The sequence below is a fragment of the Curcuma longa genome, chromosome 11, assembly GCF_044706935.1.
Source record: "Curcuma longa cultivar G26 ecotype Majalengka, Jawa Barat chromosome 11, ITB_CL_G26_1.1, whole genome shotgun sequence".
In the NCBI taxonomy this organism is placed as follows: domain Eukaryota; kingdom Viridiplantae; phylum Streptophyta; class Magnoliopsida; order Zingiberales; family Zingiberaceae; genus Curcuma; species Curcuma longa.
In genome coordinates this window covers 21,314,443-21,335,371 of record NC_133871.1, presented here as the reverse complement: position 1 = coordinate 21,335,371, position 20,929 = coordinate 21,314,443, and the positions used below count along the sequence as shown (strand labels likewise).

General features: G+C 38.1%; 1 protein-coding gene and 1 pseudogene across 1 annotated transcript; one reads left to right on the top strand and one right to left on the bottom strand.

Annotated features, from left to right (window-relative positions):
* Window positions 1–584: 584 nt before the first annotated feature.
* On the bottom strand, window positions 585–5,727 carry LOC141838420 (acetyl-coenzyme A synthetase, chloroplastic/glyoxysomal-like). The gene is made up of 18 exons (XM_074725895.1): window positions 5,215–5,727; window positions 4,935–5,078; window positions 4,676–4,831; window positions 4,475–4,597; window positions 4,212–4,380; window positions 3,860–3,942; window positions 3,657–3,758; window positions 3,494–3,582; window positions 3,108–3,198; window positions 2,856–2,969; window positions 2,592–2,668; window positions 2,435–2,513; window positions 2,266–2,334; window positions 2,003–2,178; window positions 1,813–1,869; window positions 1,601–1,691; window positions 1,415–1,513; window positions 585–1,041 (listed from the first exon to the last, which is right to left on the bottom strand). Exons 1-18 carry the CDS (start codon window positions 5,572–5,574, stop codon window positions 856–858), a joined length of 2,265 nt encoding a protein of 754 aa, XP_074581996.1. The 5' UTR covers window positions 5,575–5,727; the 3' UTR covers window positions 585–855.
* Window positions 5,728–17,805: 12,078 nt separating this feature from the next.
* On the top strand, window positions 17,806–19,314 carry LOC141841392 (BOI-related E3 ubiquitin-protein ligase 1-like; annotated as a pseudogene).
* The last annotated feature ends 1,615 nt before the right edge of the window (window positions 19,315–20,929 follow it).

The following is a 20,929-nucleotide window of genomic DNA, read 5'->3' as shown; positions in this document are numbered from 1 at the left end:
TGGCGATTGTGGTGGGGATTGCAAAGGAAGAGTGTGCGACAGGGGAGGTATCTGTGGCATCTAGGGAAACGGAAAAGGACAGGGTTGATGATGATGGACTCCTTAAACCCCGGAACAAGTCACCTACGATATGCTTTCTCGGTAGGTAATTCCTCTCTTTATCGAACATTGATATCTCTCTCTTTATGCTACATCTGGTTATTTACAAGAACCCGCTCCGAGACCATGAAAGGGATCAGTAACTAGCTAGCTTGCTAGTGTACCGCTTTGTATTGGATGATGCGTGCGTCGTGCGTGTGTGTGCGCCTTTTGTGGGCAAAATTGAACCCTTTATGAACAGTCATCTCCTATCTCTTTACGCATCATGTGCAACATGCATTCGAACTGGCCAAATGATTATCTGAACCAAACATTTGCTAATTGCTATACACACGCAGGTGATTGTTCCAATACTCCGACAAGTAGCCATCGATCGATTTAATTAAACAGAATCAAGATCGTATTTTGCCAAGTAGAAAAACTCTCATCATTGTGTCAAAAGTGGAAGCGAAGTATATATTAGCTAGTTTTACAAACATCCATCACAAATGAAACCGTCCAAAAGCTCATCGTTTATTATCATCATGTAGTTCCAGTGCAAGTGTAACAGCATTCTTAAGTCCGTAGTACAAGGATTCAAACTATCTTGGGGACAAAAACCATGAACAGTGTCCGATCTGCTATTATTCGACTGGTGATATTTAAACTCTGACTAGGAGCTAGAAAACTAGTTCAGAACTGTTTAATCTTGTGTAATTCTCAAAAAAAAAAACAAAAACAAAAACAAATGTTTATGGGAGGAGACAAGTGTTCGCGCTAACAATCAGAATACTCGATTAGCTGGTTCACGACACTTGGTTCGGCAAGGGTGCTAATGTCCCCAAGCTCATCAAGCTGTTTGGAAGCAATTTTTCTTAGGATCCGCCGCATGATCTTTCCACTCCTGGTTTTGGGGAGCCCTGGTGCCCAGTGAATCTTGTCTGGGGCAGCAAATGCACCAATCTGACATAAAGGCCCGTTTAAGTTTGATGTCTTAAGGATGCACTGATCAAAGTCCACAACAAGAACAAGAAAACTACTATTTTCAAAGTGTTGTGAGTTTGGCAGTCGAAGCCCATAAACTGCACTAAAAGGAACTGGTGCTTACAATTAGGATGATATAATTTCATGCCTTGAAGTTGTGCGAGAATGCAAATGACTAGACAAAAATTCAAGATATCTATGACTAAATTCACTGCAAGGGCAGGAACAAAAGGGTTATCAGCTTTATTTGATGATTTCAGAATAAAAGGGTTAATAGCTAAAGAATAAAAACCATCTAAAATGCAAACTTTGTAGATTAGGAGTTCAAAGTCCTATCAGGAACAGAACAGACCTGAGTTCTGACTGCCAAAATGAGGCTTTTCCGAACTTCATCTGTGTAATCCACTCCATCCACCAGAGTGACGAAGGCATATATGCCTTGTCCTTTCACCTGAAGCAACAGAAAGAGAAAAACAGTAACAAATCCTAGTAGTTCCGGATGAAGCTTGACGCCTTAAGCATGAAGCTGGAGTTTCACCTGATGGTCGACACCAACGACGGCCGCTTCCACACAGAGGGGATGAGACACAAGGGCAGATTCTATTTCTGCAGTGCCAATGCGATGTCCACTGCCAGCAAGTAATAGTTTTTCAGTCATCAAGGCACCAATTTGAATACTTATACCTTTAAAAATGGAATTGACATGTGTGCTATAGTACTATAGTAAAGCATACACAAGCTTTGCACTACCTGACATTGATAACATCATCAACTCTACCAGTGAGCCAATGATATCCGTCCTTGTCCCTAATGATTAGAACAAGATGATCAGAATAAAATACAGTACTACTGTTAGGCAAGTTATTCAAACATTTTCTAAGAGTTCATGGCATAGAGATGAAATTGGCAGATTGCATATTCGTAGATGAACACAACTAACCTGCTGCAGCCATCACCACTGAAATAATAACCAGCAAATGGTTTGAAATATGTGGTCTCGTATCGTTCATGGTCACCGTAAAGTGAACGGAATATCCCAGGCCATGAATTTTTTATGCAAAGATACCCACTGCATTCACCTTCTATCTCATTTCCTTTCTCATCAACTATGACCGGCTGTAATTTGTTGCAACTATGCTTTCAAATAAGTGCACATACTTAATGATACTCGTGCATCTCTAGGTCAACAGCTTTAATTCATACCTGAACACCAAAGAATGGAAATGTGGCAGAACCTGGTTTCTGTGGCCAGGCACCCGGTATAGGTGTGATCTGGATAAGTTGAGGAAAATATCAGAAAATGGGGATGAGAGAAACAAGAGGATCAAGCAGAACATTTGCGCGTTAAGCATCGACATGTGCAACAACATACCAAAAAGCCACCGGTCTCAGTTTGCCACCAGGTATCTGATATAGGACATCGAGAATCCCCAACTACATTGTAGAACCATCTAAAAAATTAACACCAAAATATGTCAAGAAACATGTCATATAGAAAGAATACATAGATACAGAGTAAGGCATTGTACCTCCAAGCAGATGGGTTAATAGGTTCTCCCACACTTCCTAGAACACGGAGAGATTTACGAGAATATCGAGTAACATACTGCAAAGAGCACTATGTTTTAGTAATATCAACAATAATGCAGACAGGAATATGCTGACTGACTATGGAGAGCTACATCATTGATGTTGCAACTAAAGCAAATCTCATGCCAATAGATGTGACAATGAATGACTGTAAAAGAGAATAAGATAAGTCAACATGATCAATTGAAGATTATCATTTTTACCTCGTCACCCTCTCGCATGAGTGCTCGCACCAGTGTAGGCGCTGTGTAAAATAACGTGACCTTGTACTTGTCGACAATATCCCAGCACCGACCAGGATCAGGGTAACTAGGAGCCTGTAAATTTGACTCAAAACATTTTGATATGGGAACGACATAAAGTTAATAGATTTTGCCTATTTGATCAGTGGAATTAGATAAAGACATAATTGACTGGACACAACCAAAAAATTTTAAAAGATCACGAATATTTACCCCTTCAAAAACTAAAACAGTAGCTCCATTCAAAAGAGGGCCATATGTAACATAGCTGTGTCCAGTTATCCAACCACAGTCAGCAGTACACCTGAGGTCAGAAGAACAACAAGTAGCATAAGAACACTCTACCAGCAACTACAATAACCAACTGTTTGAGTCATCTCTGTTACACTAGTTTTAGATGTTGGTATTCTCATCTCTGTTACATTAGTTTTATATTTTTCCTAAAACCTACAATGTCAATTTGAAGTCGGGATAAGAAAATTGGCCTTTGTACTGTAATGAATAAAAACAATGCACTCGATGTCATAAATTTCAAAGATAGTTGCTTTCTCTAAGATGTTCACACAATTCCATAACTTCAATAGGGGTATAAACCATACCAGTAGATATCTGATGGCTTATAATCGAATGCATACTTAAATGTTGTTGCAGTGTATACCATATATCCCCCAGTTGTGTGCAAAACACCCTGCCCACAAGAAAGAAACTATGTCAAACTTAAGAGTGCAAGTCAAAAGAACTGGTGTTAGTAGCTTTGGCTACCTTCGGCTTTCCGGTGCTACCGCTTGTGTACAAGAGAAAAAGTGGATCCTCTGCATCAACCCATTCCACCGGACATTTGATTGGAAATTGTGGAACCACTTCCTAAGACAAGACAAAATACAGTGATTAAAGAGAATGACACTGCATTGTATGTTTCTGTAGGCAAATATTCAGGCAATTTAAGAGATGGATGTATCAATAACCTGCCACAAGATGTCTCTTCCATCCTGCCATTTGTTATCTACTTTTTTCATGGTCGACTGGTTTTCATAAACCAAGCATAAGTCTGAAAAGGGGAGAAAGCTAAAGTAATGTCGATGAAGATAAGATATAACCTTTCAGTGAAAGTTTCTGGGGGAAAAAAATAACAAATTTGAGAAAGAAAGAAGTTTAAAGAACTATTCACTTCTGCATAACAGAAACGGATGAACATCACCAATACACAATTACAACCTAGTTTATTTTAATGCAAAATCTGAGGATGACACTTAATAAATTTGAAAAAGCTATTGCTAATTCCACATATAAACAGTCATTAAGAAACTTTATAATTACCAACTGCAATTCCATTATTGGCAGATTCAACCAAAGCATTATCAACTATTGCCTTGAGATTTATCTCTTTGGCTCCTCTACGCACTGCATTGCAGCATATTACAACTTTTGGTTTGCAGTCAATAATTCTCTGTGCAAGAGATTCAGCTGAGAAACCAGCAAATACAACCTGAAAGGAAAAACGCCATCAGGTCTCGTCTCCTTACAGCAAATTCAATCCCTATAATCTTGAAAATCTTGTGAGGAATGTAATATAACTGTACCGAGTGGACTGCACCGATGCGGGCACATGCCAACATTGCAATTGGTAACTCCATCAGCATGGGCAGGTAAATGACAACTGCATCCCCTTTGCGGACGCCGACATGCTTTAGGTAGTTGGCCAACTATTTAAAGACACTGAAGATTCATTGCCAACTGCCACTTTCACTACCTTAAACCAAGAAACATTGAACTGAACGTACCTGGCAAACCTGATCCAGTAATTGGGCATATGTAAGTTGCCCATCTTGACCTGGTTCATTGCCTTCCCAATACAGAGCCACCTTATCGCCGTTCCCTGCCTCTATGTTCCGATCCAGGGCATTGTAACAGATGTTCGTAATGCCCCCTTTGAACCACTTCATTCAGAAAAGATAGAGCACGATTCAACTAATGAAATAGGTCCAGAAAACAGGGCAAAACTTACACTTTTCAATTAAAACGACAAAAAACTACACCGACCTCAATCTTAACAGGTCCCTGCCTCACGTCAATATTCTCGCTGTAGACATCCGGACTCCACCGCTTCTTCCAGTAAAACTGCGCAGCGATCTCCGACCAAAATCCAGCAGGATCTTCGATAGATCTCTTATACATTTTGCGATACTAATTCATGAAACAGTGAAAGAAAGATATGATATAGTCATGGTGGATTCAGAAAACTATCTGATATATTAAAAAAATAAAAATATATATAATCTTAACTATTCCGAGAGTGACAGAAAGGAGAAGACAAAGGGACCTGTTCGGGGGAGGAGACAAGGGCGTCTCGAGAGAACTCAGGGGACGGGAAGATGAGATCGTTCTCCTCGGCGGCTAGGGCCTCCCCAAGGACGACGGCGTTGAGGTGGGAGATCCGGCCGTTGCCAGATGGGAGTCGCGACATGGACTCCACGTGCCGAAGGAACCCGACGGAGAGCAGCCGCGACGCCGCCGACCCGGGATCCGCCGCCGCCGTGCAGAACGTAGCCAGAGACGAGCGCTGGCGGCCGAGGTGGAAGCGCGAGGTGGAGAAGAGGCGGCGCGTCGAAGCTTGCGAGGCTGTTGCTGCTGCCGACGTGATCAATGGCGTACAGAAACGAGCGGACGGCATGGAATCCATCCGTAAAAAGTCAGACGGATCGCCAACTGGAATCTAAAATCCAAGCCTTTTTTCTTCTCAACGCCGCCCGCCGCTTCCCCTCTCCCTTCTCTCCCCGATCCAAGCCTTCTTTATTATTTCTTCTCCCGGACACTCTGTAGTGCAGGCGGCCGCGGCTTGCGGGAGGTTAATCTGACGCATCTGCGATATCGCCATCTATAAATCAATCATCAACGCTTAAAAATGGATCAGCCTCATCTTCGTCATCCATTGCGGTGATGGAATCTGAGGCTGGATTCCTCTCGCGTCATCGCCAGCACTTTGTTTAATGCTTGGGCCAAATTTTCAATGGCATGGAAAGCGACACGCGCAGCGTCTGAAACTGAGGTGGCGGCGTGACTACCAACAAGTGGCCTGTTAAGTGGGCCGTGCTTTAGGCATTGAACGACGACTGCCACTGATAACACGAGGTTCATGCACTCATCGAGGCTATCAATTGATCTCGCGTCGGTCAAATCCTTCTTATCTGAGATTAAAGCTGCAAGCCTCGTTTGCCAGCACACAATCTATGATGCATGAAGTTGGATTGGACCATGAATAATCCTCCCAGTGTATGGACATTATATATAACAAAGTATAAATGTTATATTTTCCATTTTTAGGAGATATAATTCCTTCTCGTTATTCGATTTGGTGTTTTCAAAATTAGTATGTAATAGAAATGTAAATAAATTGGTATATTGAATCTACACAATCTATTAGATGCAGAAAATTTTTATCCAATGATGTGGACGAACCTATGTTGATTAACATGCATCAAAGGGATTTGGAATTGTCCGATAAAATTCCTTCAATATTTAAGTCAATATTCGATGACGGAGTTTGAGAGAGAGAGATAGAATGTTGGAGAGAGAAAAAATATTAGAAGGAATGAAGTTAGGTTCTCTTTACTGTTATTTATTTAACCTTTTTCATATGACTTGTCCTTTCATTTGTATGTTGTCACTTATCAATCTCATGGAGGATGAGACGCAACGACATGGATCATTGGGCCTCCATTTACAGTGTGCCCACTTGACAGCCCAGCCCAATATACAATGCAATCAGTGAGAGAGTTTCTTAACTCCCCTCAGCTTCATTGGAATGGAGGCCTAGTCATGTCATAAATCAATTGTGTGATTCAGTCTAATGGAAAATTAAAATTATATAAAACAATATATATCTTTTTAAAAAACATGAGATTTTATATCTTATAGATTAAGTTATATAGCAAAAAAAAAGCATTATGCTTTTTTAAAAAATTAATTAATTTGCAGAAGAATAATGATTAGCTCTATATTGGCAGCCATAGCTTCTCCGAGTCAAAATAAAAAAAAGTCGAGGGAAGAATAGCGAATCAAAGACCGTAGCAGTCGATGTCGATGGAGCCTTGAAATTGAAGAAGTAGAACAAGACAACAGCTCAGCCAGCTCTCACGGATAAGCTTGCGACTTTGGGAGGCTGATGATTTAAGCTTATCGCACACATTTTAGAATATTCAATAATCGAGGTCAAGTCAAAGAGTGTCCTCATAATCGAGGTCAACTCAGCTTTCCTCTACTGTTTCATTGGAAGGAATGATGTTCTTATGTCTAATATAATACGAAAATACTTCATTGTTAAGAGGGGAAAAAACTACTTATTTATTAATATTAAATAATAATGAACTAATACTATAGTTAATTAAAAAATAAATTAATATTTATTAAAAATCACTATACCTTCTGCTTATTAGATTCAAAATTAAACTACTCATGTGATTCACATGACACCTTTGACTTCGCCTAAACTACTCACATCCTTGGTTTAGGATTGGTTGATATTTTATTAGTTCCTCTGGCAACTATATCTAGTTTGTAGAAATTAGAATCCCAATTGTCCTTTACTTCCCCTAGCATCGAGTTATGGAGGATAATCAATATATTACTTAATTATGATAATTTATACTTTAGACATATTGTAAAATTATTTTGTTTCTATAGCTTATTCTATCGTGGATAATGTGTTTGATTTTAAAGTCTTAAGAGATCTACATTTGGAGGATTTCTTACTTCCTATTCCAAAACATTCCAAAGCCCACCTTATAACATTCAGATGAAGAGAAAAGTTTTATGCTCCACTAACGAGATCGGATTTGGGAAAGGAGTAGTTAACTCGGTAGCTCGGAAAAGTTGAATATGGCCCCTCTTCTAATGCTTTGAATAGGATTGCTTCTCGTTCATGAATGTTACATCTTCTCCTTAATTCCTTTGTTGACGTCTTCACCATCAATCTCATTCTCTAAAACAACAATTAGGCTCAATTGCTAAATAACTTTTATTTTAATGGTTTTTAGAAAGCCTTTGATGAGCGCTCCAAAATTTAAAAGATGTCCAACATAAGAAATGAGTAGAAGCTACGAGATAACTAGAATCTTAAAAAGAAGAGAATTTTGTTTTTTTTGGAAAGTGGTGGAGGTGAAATTTTTTTCTATAGGTGTTGAAAGAGGAGCTTATGAAGGATTACAAGATCTTTTTGTACCAAGTGTAGGCGTCAATTTATCCAATTTTTATTTTATATTATACCATTTTAATATTATAATTTCATGATATCACTTTTTCTCTTTTGCTCATGTCTTCCATTTTTACTATGACCTAAAAATTAATTATCTAAATTATCTTAATGTCACTTGTCATTATTAATTTTTTCAAAAGTATATTAAACAGCCCATGACCATGCATAACAACCATTTATAAACCCTAAAATTTACTTCTTTAAAAAATTTTAAAATATTCTATTTTGAGTTCAGCTGGTTATGGTCTCCAATTTTGAAATTTTCATTTGGACCACAAGGATTTTCATCGATACAAAAAAAATAGAAATTTATCCAACGTCACAAAATCTTCAAACTCTTAAATATAATATGTTTATATGAGATTTAAAATCCTTTTATCTTCGTGTGACACTTGATTAGAAGATATCAAGAGTTCACAATTGTATACGACATTAAATCGTTTATTTTCAAGTCATAAATCGCCCAATCACTTTAGTCCATATTTAACAGCGATCGTTCCCAAAAGGCAAAAATATAAATTACATATTCGTGGAAGATAAACCACGATAGGTTTTTGTCACTGTGGGCCCATAATGGCCCATCATGATAATCCCTTAATTTGGTCGGAGTTGGAAGATGTCGACATGCAAGGTGGCATGATTAGGACAACCACTTTGCCAATAACTGCGTTTTTTTTAAAAAAAAAAAAAGAGAGAGAAATTCTACACATGATTTGACGATGAAAATGGCTATCGTTTTAGTGGGATGTGATCGTAGATATTCCTCCGGCAAACTTTCAATCCAAATTAAAGATCTTGTTAGCGATCAATATCCACCAATTCAATTCGGTCAGTCAATTCAGTAGACCAACTGCTGGTAAAGTCAGTCTTCGCCAGTAGTTCTCATCACAATTTATTCTTTTTGTTATTATTATTATAATTAGTTCTGAATTTTTCGTGCCTGCGTTTAAAAAAATAAATCGGTTGACGTGATCGAGCTTCTCCTGTAAGGTACCTGTTAATATTTAATGTTGATTGTGATCCGGCCGGCCATATTATCCGATCCGATGAGCACATAATTATCGCAACGTCAATATTGAAGACTAGGGCGAGGAGGAGGAAAATATCGGCACGGACAGACTTGTTTCTGGCGTCATTTAAGTATTCGGGGTTTAATTAATTAGGGTTGGTGAAGGAGGATAAGAATCGAGGAAAAATCAGGCATCCGTTTATATATGTACTTTTATATAATATTGTTATCATGATCATCCATATGCAGATAATTCATGGACATTTATCATTAAAATTATTTTTTTAATAAAATTCTTATTTTTATTAAGTGAGAATTAACAATTAGATTTGGACTAACTCTCATTTTTTTAAGTTTAAAATCTTTGACTTTAAATTCGAAAAAAATAAAAAAAAATACTAAGTTAATTTACCACGCAGGTATCCACAGGTTGGTAAAATCTCATTTCTAAATTCTAAAATCTTAAATTCTAAACTCCAAAAAAAATGTCAGTCAATTTGTCGCATTAATTTCAGCAAAAGATAAAATCTGTTACCCAACGATCCCACACAATCGATTCTACACGATATGTGAGAAAATAAATCATAAATTGGTTAACCACGACAGAAAGATATTGTCTCAGTTTATCACATTAACAAGTGCCCATGGGGTTGCCCATCCATGGGTGAGTAGGACAATTGAACTCTATATGTATAGGGACAAAGCTAGGGGCGATCACTATGGGCATCCCTTTGAATTTTTAGTGCAAGAGATGTAAGAGTATACAAATGAGCAGTAAATGACACCCCCCCTCCTCTCTTTACATAAACACACATCTTTCATCTCCAATATGAAATTTCTGACTCCGTCTATATATATATATATATATATATATATATATATATATATATATATATATAATTATATCATATATATATCAATATCTTCCCTGTTCCCTGAGCACTTAACCTCTATATCTAGAGCGATATCTTTGAATACTAAATGGGGTCAGCATCCCTAAGCACTTGACCTCCATCTCTAAAATGACATCCATGATCACTCAATTGGAGCAACATCCCCAAGCACTTAACCTCCATCTCCATAGCAACATCTCCAAGTACTAAATGAGGTCATTATCTCCCAAGTACTTAACTTACATGTAGCGACATCTCGCATAGACTTCAGGAAATCATTTGAGATTTATTCTCCAAGTATTTATTGCTCTTTCAATGACAATTCATTCAGGCTCGAGAGACACATCTTAGGTGCTTGACCAAATCATTATTTAGCTTCAACCTTTGTCGATTAAGTAGAATACACCCTCCACTTGGAAATTATTCTCCATGGGTGTCACCCTTTAATCTCCTAATTGCTCCACAAATCCCTAACCACCTCTTTAAGGATATCCATGTGGAGATTTCTTTTCGTTGGCTATATAATAGCTGGCGAGAGTAAGTTAAATGTATGATTTTCTTCTCATGCGCGCAGACAACTCTTGTTCTTTACACTTTGTCTTTTTTTCTCTTGTATCTCTGTAAGTTTTCTTTACTGCACTCAAATTTTATCTTGAGTGTCAGAGTGACACCACCGGTAGAACTGACTAATCCTAACCTATATTTTATCATAGGCCATCAAAATTTGGCCAATTGGTAGTTCGCCATAACCTCGACTTAGAAAGCGTTTAGGAGAAGTGGAGTCCGAGCCAGCGAAAATGATACCCTCGTATATAATTTAAGTCTTGTGACTTCATCTGATTAGATTAATTTTAAAAATAGATGATTAATATATTGAATAAATTTAAAATTTTATAATTTATATATAGTTAGAGGTTAATTTTCAAAATTAAAATGCATGTTGAATTCTGGATTTATTGGGCAATAATAAGTACTGCGCGCTACACACTATATCGTTGTAAAAAATTTTGCGTTTTGGTTTAATAAGAATTTATTATTAATTAAATAAATAAATTCGAATATTTTTAAATTAAAATGAATAAAATTAAATACATATATTTAACTAATTAATATTTGTTATTAAATATTGTAAAGTATTTATAATTTTTTCATAAATAATATGTATAAATAAAACTTATGAACTAATTAAACTCAACAAATAAAGAAATTCTTAAAATCGACAAAGAAAATTATGATATTAAACTCATTAACTAACGGAATAAGTTTAAAATAATTCAAATTAAATTAAAATATCGATACGAAATAGACACGAGTCAAGGTAAATGAAGGTTGAGATAAAATAAAAACACGCTTAAAAACCCATTGTGCAAAATATATATATATATATATATATATATATATATACACGAGTTTTATATATATATATATAATTTTTTTAAAAATATAAATATCTTAATAAAAGGGATATTGATATAATGAATATATAATATATGAATCTTATACTTTAAAAAAAATTAATATATATATTATCGTTCAAATAAATATGGATACCCTTATCCTCCTCGTCCAATGCCGCCACCTCTCACCGTGACGTAACGTGATTCCTCTCGGATAAGCTCAAAGCAGTGATTTGATTTCCCATCCACCTGGACCACCTCACACTCAATAATTCCCAAGCGGGCCCCACCCCTTTGAGCTCGATCGCGACTCCACCATACGGACCCGACCCGCTTCAACATCGGCTCCTCCTATCCTGTTGGTTCATCTCGTCAAGCTCGAGCGGGCCCCTACTGTGCCGCCTGCACGCAATTATTGAGCTAGGTAACAAAATTGCACAAGGCGGTCCCCACCCAAATTACCACATTAACCTCCCTTTTTATTTCACTCACAGAGATAAAAATGAATTGAATAAATTTATATATATATATATATATATATATATATATATATTTATATAAATTAAATAAAATTTATAAATTATATTTATTAATAAAATTCTTATAAAATTTATTAAAAATAAAAAAATCAATAAGATTGTAATATTAAATTTACTAAATTAACTAGATAAATTTAAAATATAAAAATTTTAAAATTAAACAAGTTTGAATTTAAAATTTGATAACATCTAAATGAATATTCAAGTCAATAATGAATCAAACTTATAAAAAAATAAAATAAAATAACTTTGAACAACCGTCCATTTTCACTGATTAATTCATTTGAAGTTTAACTTAATTAACTTATAAGCTTATCCATTTTCGCCATTTCGAGGGTAGTTATGTCACTTTGTGTGCGCGAATAAACTTTTTGGTAGGGACACCTCAGCAAACAACCAAACGTTTGCCGGCCCCACCGCTCCGGGGGTCTCACCTCGAACTGCCCCTGCTGGGGGCGTCGTCTCTATAAATTGGAGCATCGTGCCGGGGAATGCAGTTTGCTGGTTTGGCTCCTTGATCTTGCCGTTAAGGTTCTTTTTCTTTCCTTTAATCTTGTTTTTTCCCCTCCAAAATTGTTTGTTTTGATTTAATTGAAGTATATAAGAAAAATTGAAATAAATTAGAGATCCAAAGTTAGCGCCGATTTTTCAGTCGCGACTCAGAAGTCATTTTCTCTCTCTCCCTCTCATTATCATTTAGATTATTGCTACAGTTTGATTTCATTTTCGCAATTTTACCAGTTTAGATATTTATTATCTAGAACAGATATTTAGTTTATTTTTCTTCCGGATCTGTGGATGTCAATCTAATAATCTCTTACTTGTTTCGGATTTCCAATTTTTTTAAATGCTTTTTGTTACATTTTTTGAGGATATTTTCTTATTCTGATCGACACTTTTGTTGCTTCAGATCTGAAGAAGAGCACCGAGAATTAAGCCGAAGTGATGGCGTCTAACTTCGTGATCAAGGAGGAGAGCTACGACAACCACCATAACCACCACCAGGCGCCGTCGCCGCGGGGGGTTGTGCGACGGAGTTTTTCCTCAAACTCCTCCTCTTGCAGCCCGGGCGTCGCCGGTGGCGCGGCCCCGAAGTGCGTCTGCGCTCCGGCCACCCACGCTGGTTCCTTCAAGTGTCGCCTCCACAGGACCAACTCCCAGGGCCACTCGCCGCGCTCGCCCACCACGATCCCCTCGCCACGGCCCTCAGGGGCCGCCACCGGTTCCACCGTGGAGGCTCAGTAAATCACTCCGTCCATGGAAGATGAGCTAGAATAACAAAAAAAAAAAAAGCATCATCGATTTAGTGATTCTCGATTGCTTCAGAGAGGAAAATGATGTTGGCATATGTGTCGTGTGTTCCTTACCCCCGCTGCTTCCCCTTCTTTATGTTTGGTGGAGAGATCAGATGGCTAAGAGTTACAAGTGGTGTAAAATCCCCATCTTTCTTCAGTGAAAGATGGGGCTATTAGTTTCTCTCGTGGAGATCTGTTTGTCGTTAAATCTGTTCTTGTAGATATGATCCTACTTTCTTAAAAGAAAATTCCATCTTAATGTGATCTCCAATGTGTTCATCTCCTATTCATGGACAAATACCAGTTTCTGAGACACATCAAACTAAAATTTGGAGATAAGTGCGACCTCCATATTGCCATCTCTGTTTTCTACGTACTCTTTTCTCCTATTTCATTTGGATGTAAGTTTGCCTCCTTTGGATCGACTGATCATGATTCTCTCCAGCTATTGTTTATCCTGATGGAACATTGGCATTTAGTATGTCTTCTTTGTCAGAGTTTATATGTATAAAAGTCTAGATAAATTCTTAGATCTGAGAATGCATCCGGGACAGGTTTTGTTCCATCTCATTTTTTACATGTATCATTTTGTTTTTTTCTAGCGCTGGCAATACAGGTCTATCCAGAGTTTTAGTCGAGTAAATCTAGGACTTGAAAACGCAGAATACTAGTATAATTTACAACAAGGAAGCCTGAAGCTATCATAATCAAAGCTTACGCTGGTGGGAAAGTATAATATTGCAGATATTTTGTAGCGCATTTCATTCAATCTATTCTACAGTATTCTGTCGCATGTGAAATAGCTAGTATTTTGGACTGTTTTATTAATTTATACGCTCTTTGTTAAATTTATTTCTTGTTTGAACAATGTACGTATTAAGATACGAATAAGGTGGCAGCTGGTGTTGTGAGAAAACTAAGTCCGGGATAAAGTAAATAATTTATCATACAGAAGCTTTGAGATTACTTCTCCACCTTAGCCTGATCTAGCATGGTCTGAAAAGAAATAGGGCCTGGCCTGGCCCACGAGGCGGTGGAGTGGGCATGGGTGGCTCGACGTACAAGTTGAAGGCCCAACACGAACTTGATCTAGACACGATTCACATGGCGTACTTGACTAAACAATTTAAAGATATAAAGAAATTTTAAAAATTAAAACTATTTTTGATATATTGCTTAAATTTTTATTCATGTATATTTTTTATTTTTAATATTTTATTTTTTAAAAAAATGAAATGAGCATGTTCAACATGTCCCGTAACAAATTATGTCGTGCTTGATCCGACACGACACGGACTGATTGAGCCCATAACACACCTAGTCTGATTAATCTATTTTATAACTTTATTTCTAGCTCATTGACTGCTAAAGCTCCGCGATCTTCATCACATCTCCAGTTTGGTGTATTGCCTCTCGTTGCAACCAATTCTAATGACAACTCATCTTCGCATCTACTATACTTGAAGTGACAGCTACGAGCACCGTCCCTGAGGTCTTGCTTGATGCATATCCTCTCCCGGATACGATATATTAATCCGTCAAATAAATTGTGGGTCAGCTCATTTGAATTCATCTTGAATTTATTTAAATTAATTGACGAGATGAATCAATTTGATAGACCTAATTGAAATTGACGACTCTATTCCTCTTGTGAGAGCTCTAAGATCTTTCCAAACGAGTGGATCTCAACTCCACAAGAGCCATCGAAGTTCCAAACGAGTGGGCAAAAAGTAGTAAACACAAAATTAATCTGATAGTTTTTTGTGATGGAACGTAAACTTTGATTCCAAAAATTGACTCCATTAGTGTTGTAGGTTCCAAATAGATTTTCCATCTGAAAACTTAAAATATTGAGCTGATAGACTCCTGATTGGATTTCAACCGATCAGAATAAAGGTGCACAATATCCTCATAGCGCACAAAACTAGCAAAATTTAGCATTAGATTAGCTCATCGACGAAGACATTAAAGAAATAAAGAATAAAGGTGAAACAAGATACGTACGTAGAGATTTCATGAACAAACTTCTCCTTAATATAATCCGACACTTGAGATGAGAAAATAATAAGTACTAATCTTGAGGTTTTTACGGGCTTCAGAAAGTAATTAGAAGAGAGGATGATTAAAAACTCAAGAAGGTAAAGATAAAATGGAGAAGCAAGAAAGGATGTGGATACAGATCTCTGTAGATCTGAATGATTTCATGTAAGCTCTGAACAGCACATACAAAAACAAAATGAGCAATGTCCAGAACTGCTCCGACACGGCAACGGACAGAACTAATCCATTGTGAAACATGTGCTTGGTGGAGCAATGGTAGCATGCAAATCTTTGGCATTTATTGAACTTATCAAACTAATTGTCAGGGAATCGTTGTATACAAGAAGATAAGCTTAGGCCTAAAGGAATTAAACATGTTTAATTTGGATCATTAATTGAAGTATCAAGGCCAGATGTCGTTGTAGAGATAAGCTCGAACACAAGTAAATAATAGAAAAGACAATCAAATGGATGTAGCGTTAGTCTTTACCCTCGTTAACTACAAGCAAACCCAGAACTAATAAATATTCTGTTTCGAGATAAGATTCTGTCACATACAAATAAAAATGATAAACGAGTTTGGTGATTTAATACTGTGCTTAATTAGTGCCTACCCAACTCAAAATTGTCACCTCATGTCAATTAATTGTTGTGATGATGTGCAAGTCTCAATCGTAGTTGTAATAGAGGTCTATCCTACTCCACTGAAATAGTAGAGATTGCCCAATTGAATCCATTTTTTTTTTTCTGATTCAAGATAATTTTTAATTAACTCAGCCCATGATCGAATCTAATGACTGATCAGCCTCTCTCAACCACGTGCTCTCAACTCGACCACATCGCCAGCCATGATATATATCCTCCGTTATGGCTTCGATTAAGTTAATCAATTGCTTCCACCTTCTCCAACATCCCCAATTAACCCCCACGTTTCGAGATTTGAGTGGGCATTGCTTGGACCCCAACAATGTAATAAAACAAGGTAAAAGCCGTATGTAGCCATTAATGGAGCACAGAAAAGTCAATAGATGCAATTACAAAGCAAGGGATGAGTGGATGACAGTGTATACTTTACTCATAACCAGTCTGCAATTGACTTCAATAAGCCAAGTTCGAGTCCTCTTTTTGATGCAACAAAATGAAATAATTGATCGTTTCACAATGGCGGAATTACTTGCCAAATATAAAATGATAAATTTAATCCGTCCTCGATACGGTATGGATGGACGTTCGTAGGCAGGTACGGCTCGCAGAAGCTGCTACGTGACAGAGACGCATGCAGCAGGCCGAGGCCAACTGGCCAAGGCACAGGATCACCACGTACCCCGCCTGCTACCTCTACCTGAGACGTACGCCATCAATCACTAATAATAATAAACCTCACTGCTCACGCGTTACTGTGCCTGGAAGAGGCAATGGAAGGTCGCAAGGCCAAGGCGACGCAGAAATGGGCGCCGGCGAGGCTTCCGAGATCCGATATGATAGTTTCCATTGACCGGGTCACCACCGGCGAAGCACCCTTCGTGTCAAATACGGTGCCCTCCGGTGTGTACATATTATAGTAATTACCGCTGCCATTTACTGCTGCTCCGCTATAATGGCGGAGCAGGAACTGGCTGGCGTTGGTATGAGAGATCGCTTTTTAAAGCAGACAATGGCATAAAGTACGGACACTGGACGAGGTGCATGCTGCTCCTCCGCTCCCGCCATCCGCCGTGGTCCCGCCCCCTCCTTTTTCCGTCCCATTAGATTAATTAATCAAACAGCCACAGGAACAATGAATCCGAGACATGGAGTAATGGCGTGACCTTGTAATCAATAAAGGTTCTCCGAAATCGCAGGAGGACGCAGGTTGTCAGAAGCCGTTCAAGGCTGTCGCTGCTGCAGTGCAGGGTAGGGCAGGCCACTGCCCGCTGCCACCAACTCCGGCGGTGCAGGTGCAGCGCAGCGAACGCCCGGTCCGGCACCATAATAATGACGCTATCGTTTCGTAGCCTTTTTTAATTGTGTGTGTGGGGAGTCACGTTATTCCCATGACTGACGCGGATGCCTTCTCAGTTGGTGCATCGCATTGGTAAAGCAAAAGATAGAAATTAATATTGGTTTTAATGAGTACATGGAATCCAGAAGCGGCAGTTCACGTACCATTTCGAGAAGCACGTTCGCTAGTCGACGAAAACGCCACCACGTCTCGCGTGCGTCGTTGACCGTCCGTTGCCGCCATTAACTCGTAATTATAAAATAAAATTGTATTAACCGAACCGGTTAAATAAAGGGAAAACCGGGCAATTACCTTTTTATTTTATTTATTTATTTTTTTGTGTGTCCCACGGGTTGGTTTTCCCACGCCTCTTAATCTGGAAACCGAGACTGTTTCGTTTTGGCTTCATCTGTCCTACGTGGCCACCCCTCCCACGCTCTCTTTTATGTGGTTTGTATATAAAGGGAGAGAGGGGGTTGGAGAAGGTTATAAAGGTGTCACGCACGACCAGAGTTGTCTCCCCATTTCGTGCGCTCTATTTCCTGGAACGAAGACGGTGTCGTCGTGGACAAGGGGATTGTTTCGATCGGTCGGTGATGGCAGTGGAAGCCATGGTTTTCGCCTCCGATTTCGGGAATCGGTGAGTCATTCAGGTTTCGTGCTCTCGTCGAAGTTTCGGTTGATTTGTCTTCTTCGTAGAGCGATTCTTTGGGTGTTCTTCTCATCTCGGAGTCGATGCCTCGGTGGGCTCATATGAGATGCGTTGTGTTTGATTTCTTTGTCTCAGACTTGTTTTTCCGTGATTGGTCCTGCAGAGGAATGGATGAACTCCAGATTGTGAACCAAGACGCTTGCAATCTTCTGCAACTCGGAAGCAACCTTGGCAACGAAGGAGGGAAGCTGCTGTTGCAGCAGCAGGCGAGACAAATCGTGTTGAATCCCACGATGTTAAGCGACCGGCAGAGCGAGCTCACATGCAACGAATCCCATCCGGGAAAGCGGGCGCGGGTGGAATCTGTGGCTTTGCCTTGCCATAACCAGATTACGGCAACGCATCCTTTTCCCTACATCGGGGCGCCGCCGAAGGGAGCTGGAGTTGTACCTGAACTTCTTGTCCAGAGTCGATTGCAGGAGTCCGGCGGGGTTTCAACCAGTGGCCGGCACGCTTTGACTTCTCATCCCGTATCTTCTTCTGTACATGATCTCGTTTCTCTTCTCTACCAACAGAATCTGGAAGTCGATGCGCTCGTTCGTCTGCAGGTACCATGATGCCTTCCTTTTCAATTACTCTTTTGATCGAATTTTCTTTTCTTGCTTCTTGCATGATCAGTGAATGATTCGGATTGTTTACAGAACGAGCGATTGCGATGTGAATTGGAGGAGATGTGCAACAGACATTACCGGGCGTTTCTCTCTGTGTGTGCGCAACAAGCGGCAAAGCAGTTGATGGAGAAGGAAACAGGGTTGCAGAGCGCTCTCCGCCGGAATGTGGAGTTGGAGGAGAAGATACGGCTGATGAGCGCGGAGAACCAGCTCTGGTTCAACATGGCCAAGAACAACGAAGCTATCGTTAGCAATCTGAAGGCAACTCTCGAACAAGCGCTGCACGAGGGCGTGGCCAATCGAGACACGAACGGCGTATCCTGCGATTTAGGCCTGAAGACGTGCAGTCATGCTGCTACGAAGCTGACAACGCCGCTGCCGCTCCGGCGGTGGAATCGTTGAGGGCCAAGGCATGCAAAGTTTGCTGCGAGAAGGAGGTCTGCATGCTTCTGCTTCCTTGCCGGCATCTGTGTCTCTGCAAGGTTTGCGAGTCCGTCGCCGTTGCCTGTCCCGTCTGCGGCGCCATAAAGAACAGCCGCCTACAAGTGTTCATGTGCTGATGAACCTCCGGCGATTGGCCGTGCGGTTTTTTTTTGCTTGTCTCGTTTTCCCGGCGGTTCGCTAGTCGGTTCGGCTGTGTAATTTGTTCATACCATTTCTTCTTCTTTTTAGCAATTTGTTTTTCTTTTTGTCGAAAGCTCTTTCTGTTTTTTTTTTTTTTTTTTGCTTATAGCGGTTGTCGTGTTGGATCCAGATCTATTGCCCGTTTGTTAGCTTGAGAATTCAACGTCATTGTTCATTTACATAATTTTCTTCTAATTTCTCTGGATTAACATGTTCAAGGGTGGAAATATCGAACACATCGAAGGAGTTTTTTTTATTTATCATAAAAAATATATACCTTCAAATTTTCTCTTTTAAATTTATTTAAATAGTTCTTTTTTAAAAAAGGGATCGTTGTTTAATGAGCAAGTATGTTATCTAAAATTGATCATTAACTTTTCTTTATATATATATATATATATATACATATATATTGTCTTTATTCCTGTCTATTGTCTTTTCAATTTGCCCTGTGGGATTCTTTTAGCCCCGTGAAGTGATGGCAAAGAAGACACTTGACAACGAACTTTCTGGAAAATGGAGTTTAGCGTTTTTTTTCCAGGGTTTATTTTTCTCGAGGAGTGTTATAATTTAATATTTATTTACTTATTTTTATTTAAAAGAGTTTTTAAGGGCGTTGAAGCTTTAAAATCTGAGAACAATTAAAAGAGCGTTTTTTTTAATCAAGACGTTTTATTTCATGAGTAATTCAGGTATAATTACTTAATTATTTTTTAATATATTATTATTATTTATTTAAATTTAAATTGATTTGATATAATAAAATAATTATAATTTCGTAATTACTATAATGTATATTTAATTTGTTTAAAAATATTTATATATAATAATTATAAAATCGCGTAACATAATGTGTTCGATTATTTTAAAGATAAACTATATATGAATTGTAATGGAATGGATGGAATGGAATATCTTTTTGATAAAAAATCAAAAATGGATGACCCTTGATTATTCCAAAAAAAAACTGAGACAGCCTTCTTGTTTTTGCCCTAAAAATCTCCTTATTTTTACACTAAAAATCTATATTATTTAGCTGCTAAAATGCATAGTAACTACATTGTACTTTTATAAAATGTTAAAATAAATCAATTTAATACTTTTTATTTCAATTCAATTAAATTATAAAATACTTTTATATCAAAACATTTTTAATAATTTAATTAAAATTATTTAAATTTAATTTAAATCACTTCAACTTTGTTTGTATTGCTTTAAAATTATTGTAATAGCTATTGAATAATTGCTATCATGAACGGATCTAATATAAGCCAATTGTGAGCAGCTGGTTCAAGAAAAAATTGAAAAAATTATTAATTCCAAAGTGGAGTATTAATTTTCCACGTCGGCAAAAAAAAAAAGAAAAATTCACTTCACGAGCAATATTAACTACCCACCATGTCTATATGAGCACTAAAAATCTGATAGTATTTAAGGCACACGATGAGACCTAACAAAACTTTTACATGTAATTTTGGAAGAAAAAATATATATTACATGGACAATTTGGAGTTTTGCATTTCTAAAAATAAGGATTGACCTTAAAAGCACTTTGCAGATGCATCTAACCGCTTAGATTCACTATAAAAAAATCCAAATAAGTAATCATTGTCAAGTATATATTATTACACTGACATTCTGGAGAAGTTTCATACTAGGAGAGAATGAGTGAATCCCCACTTT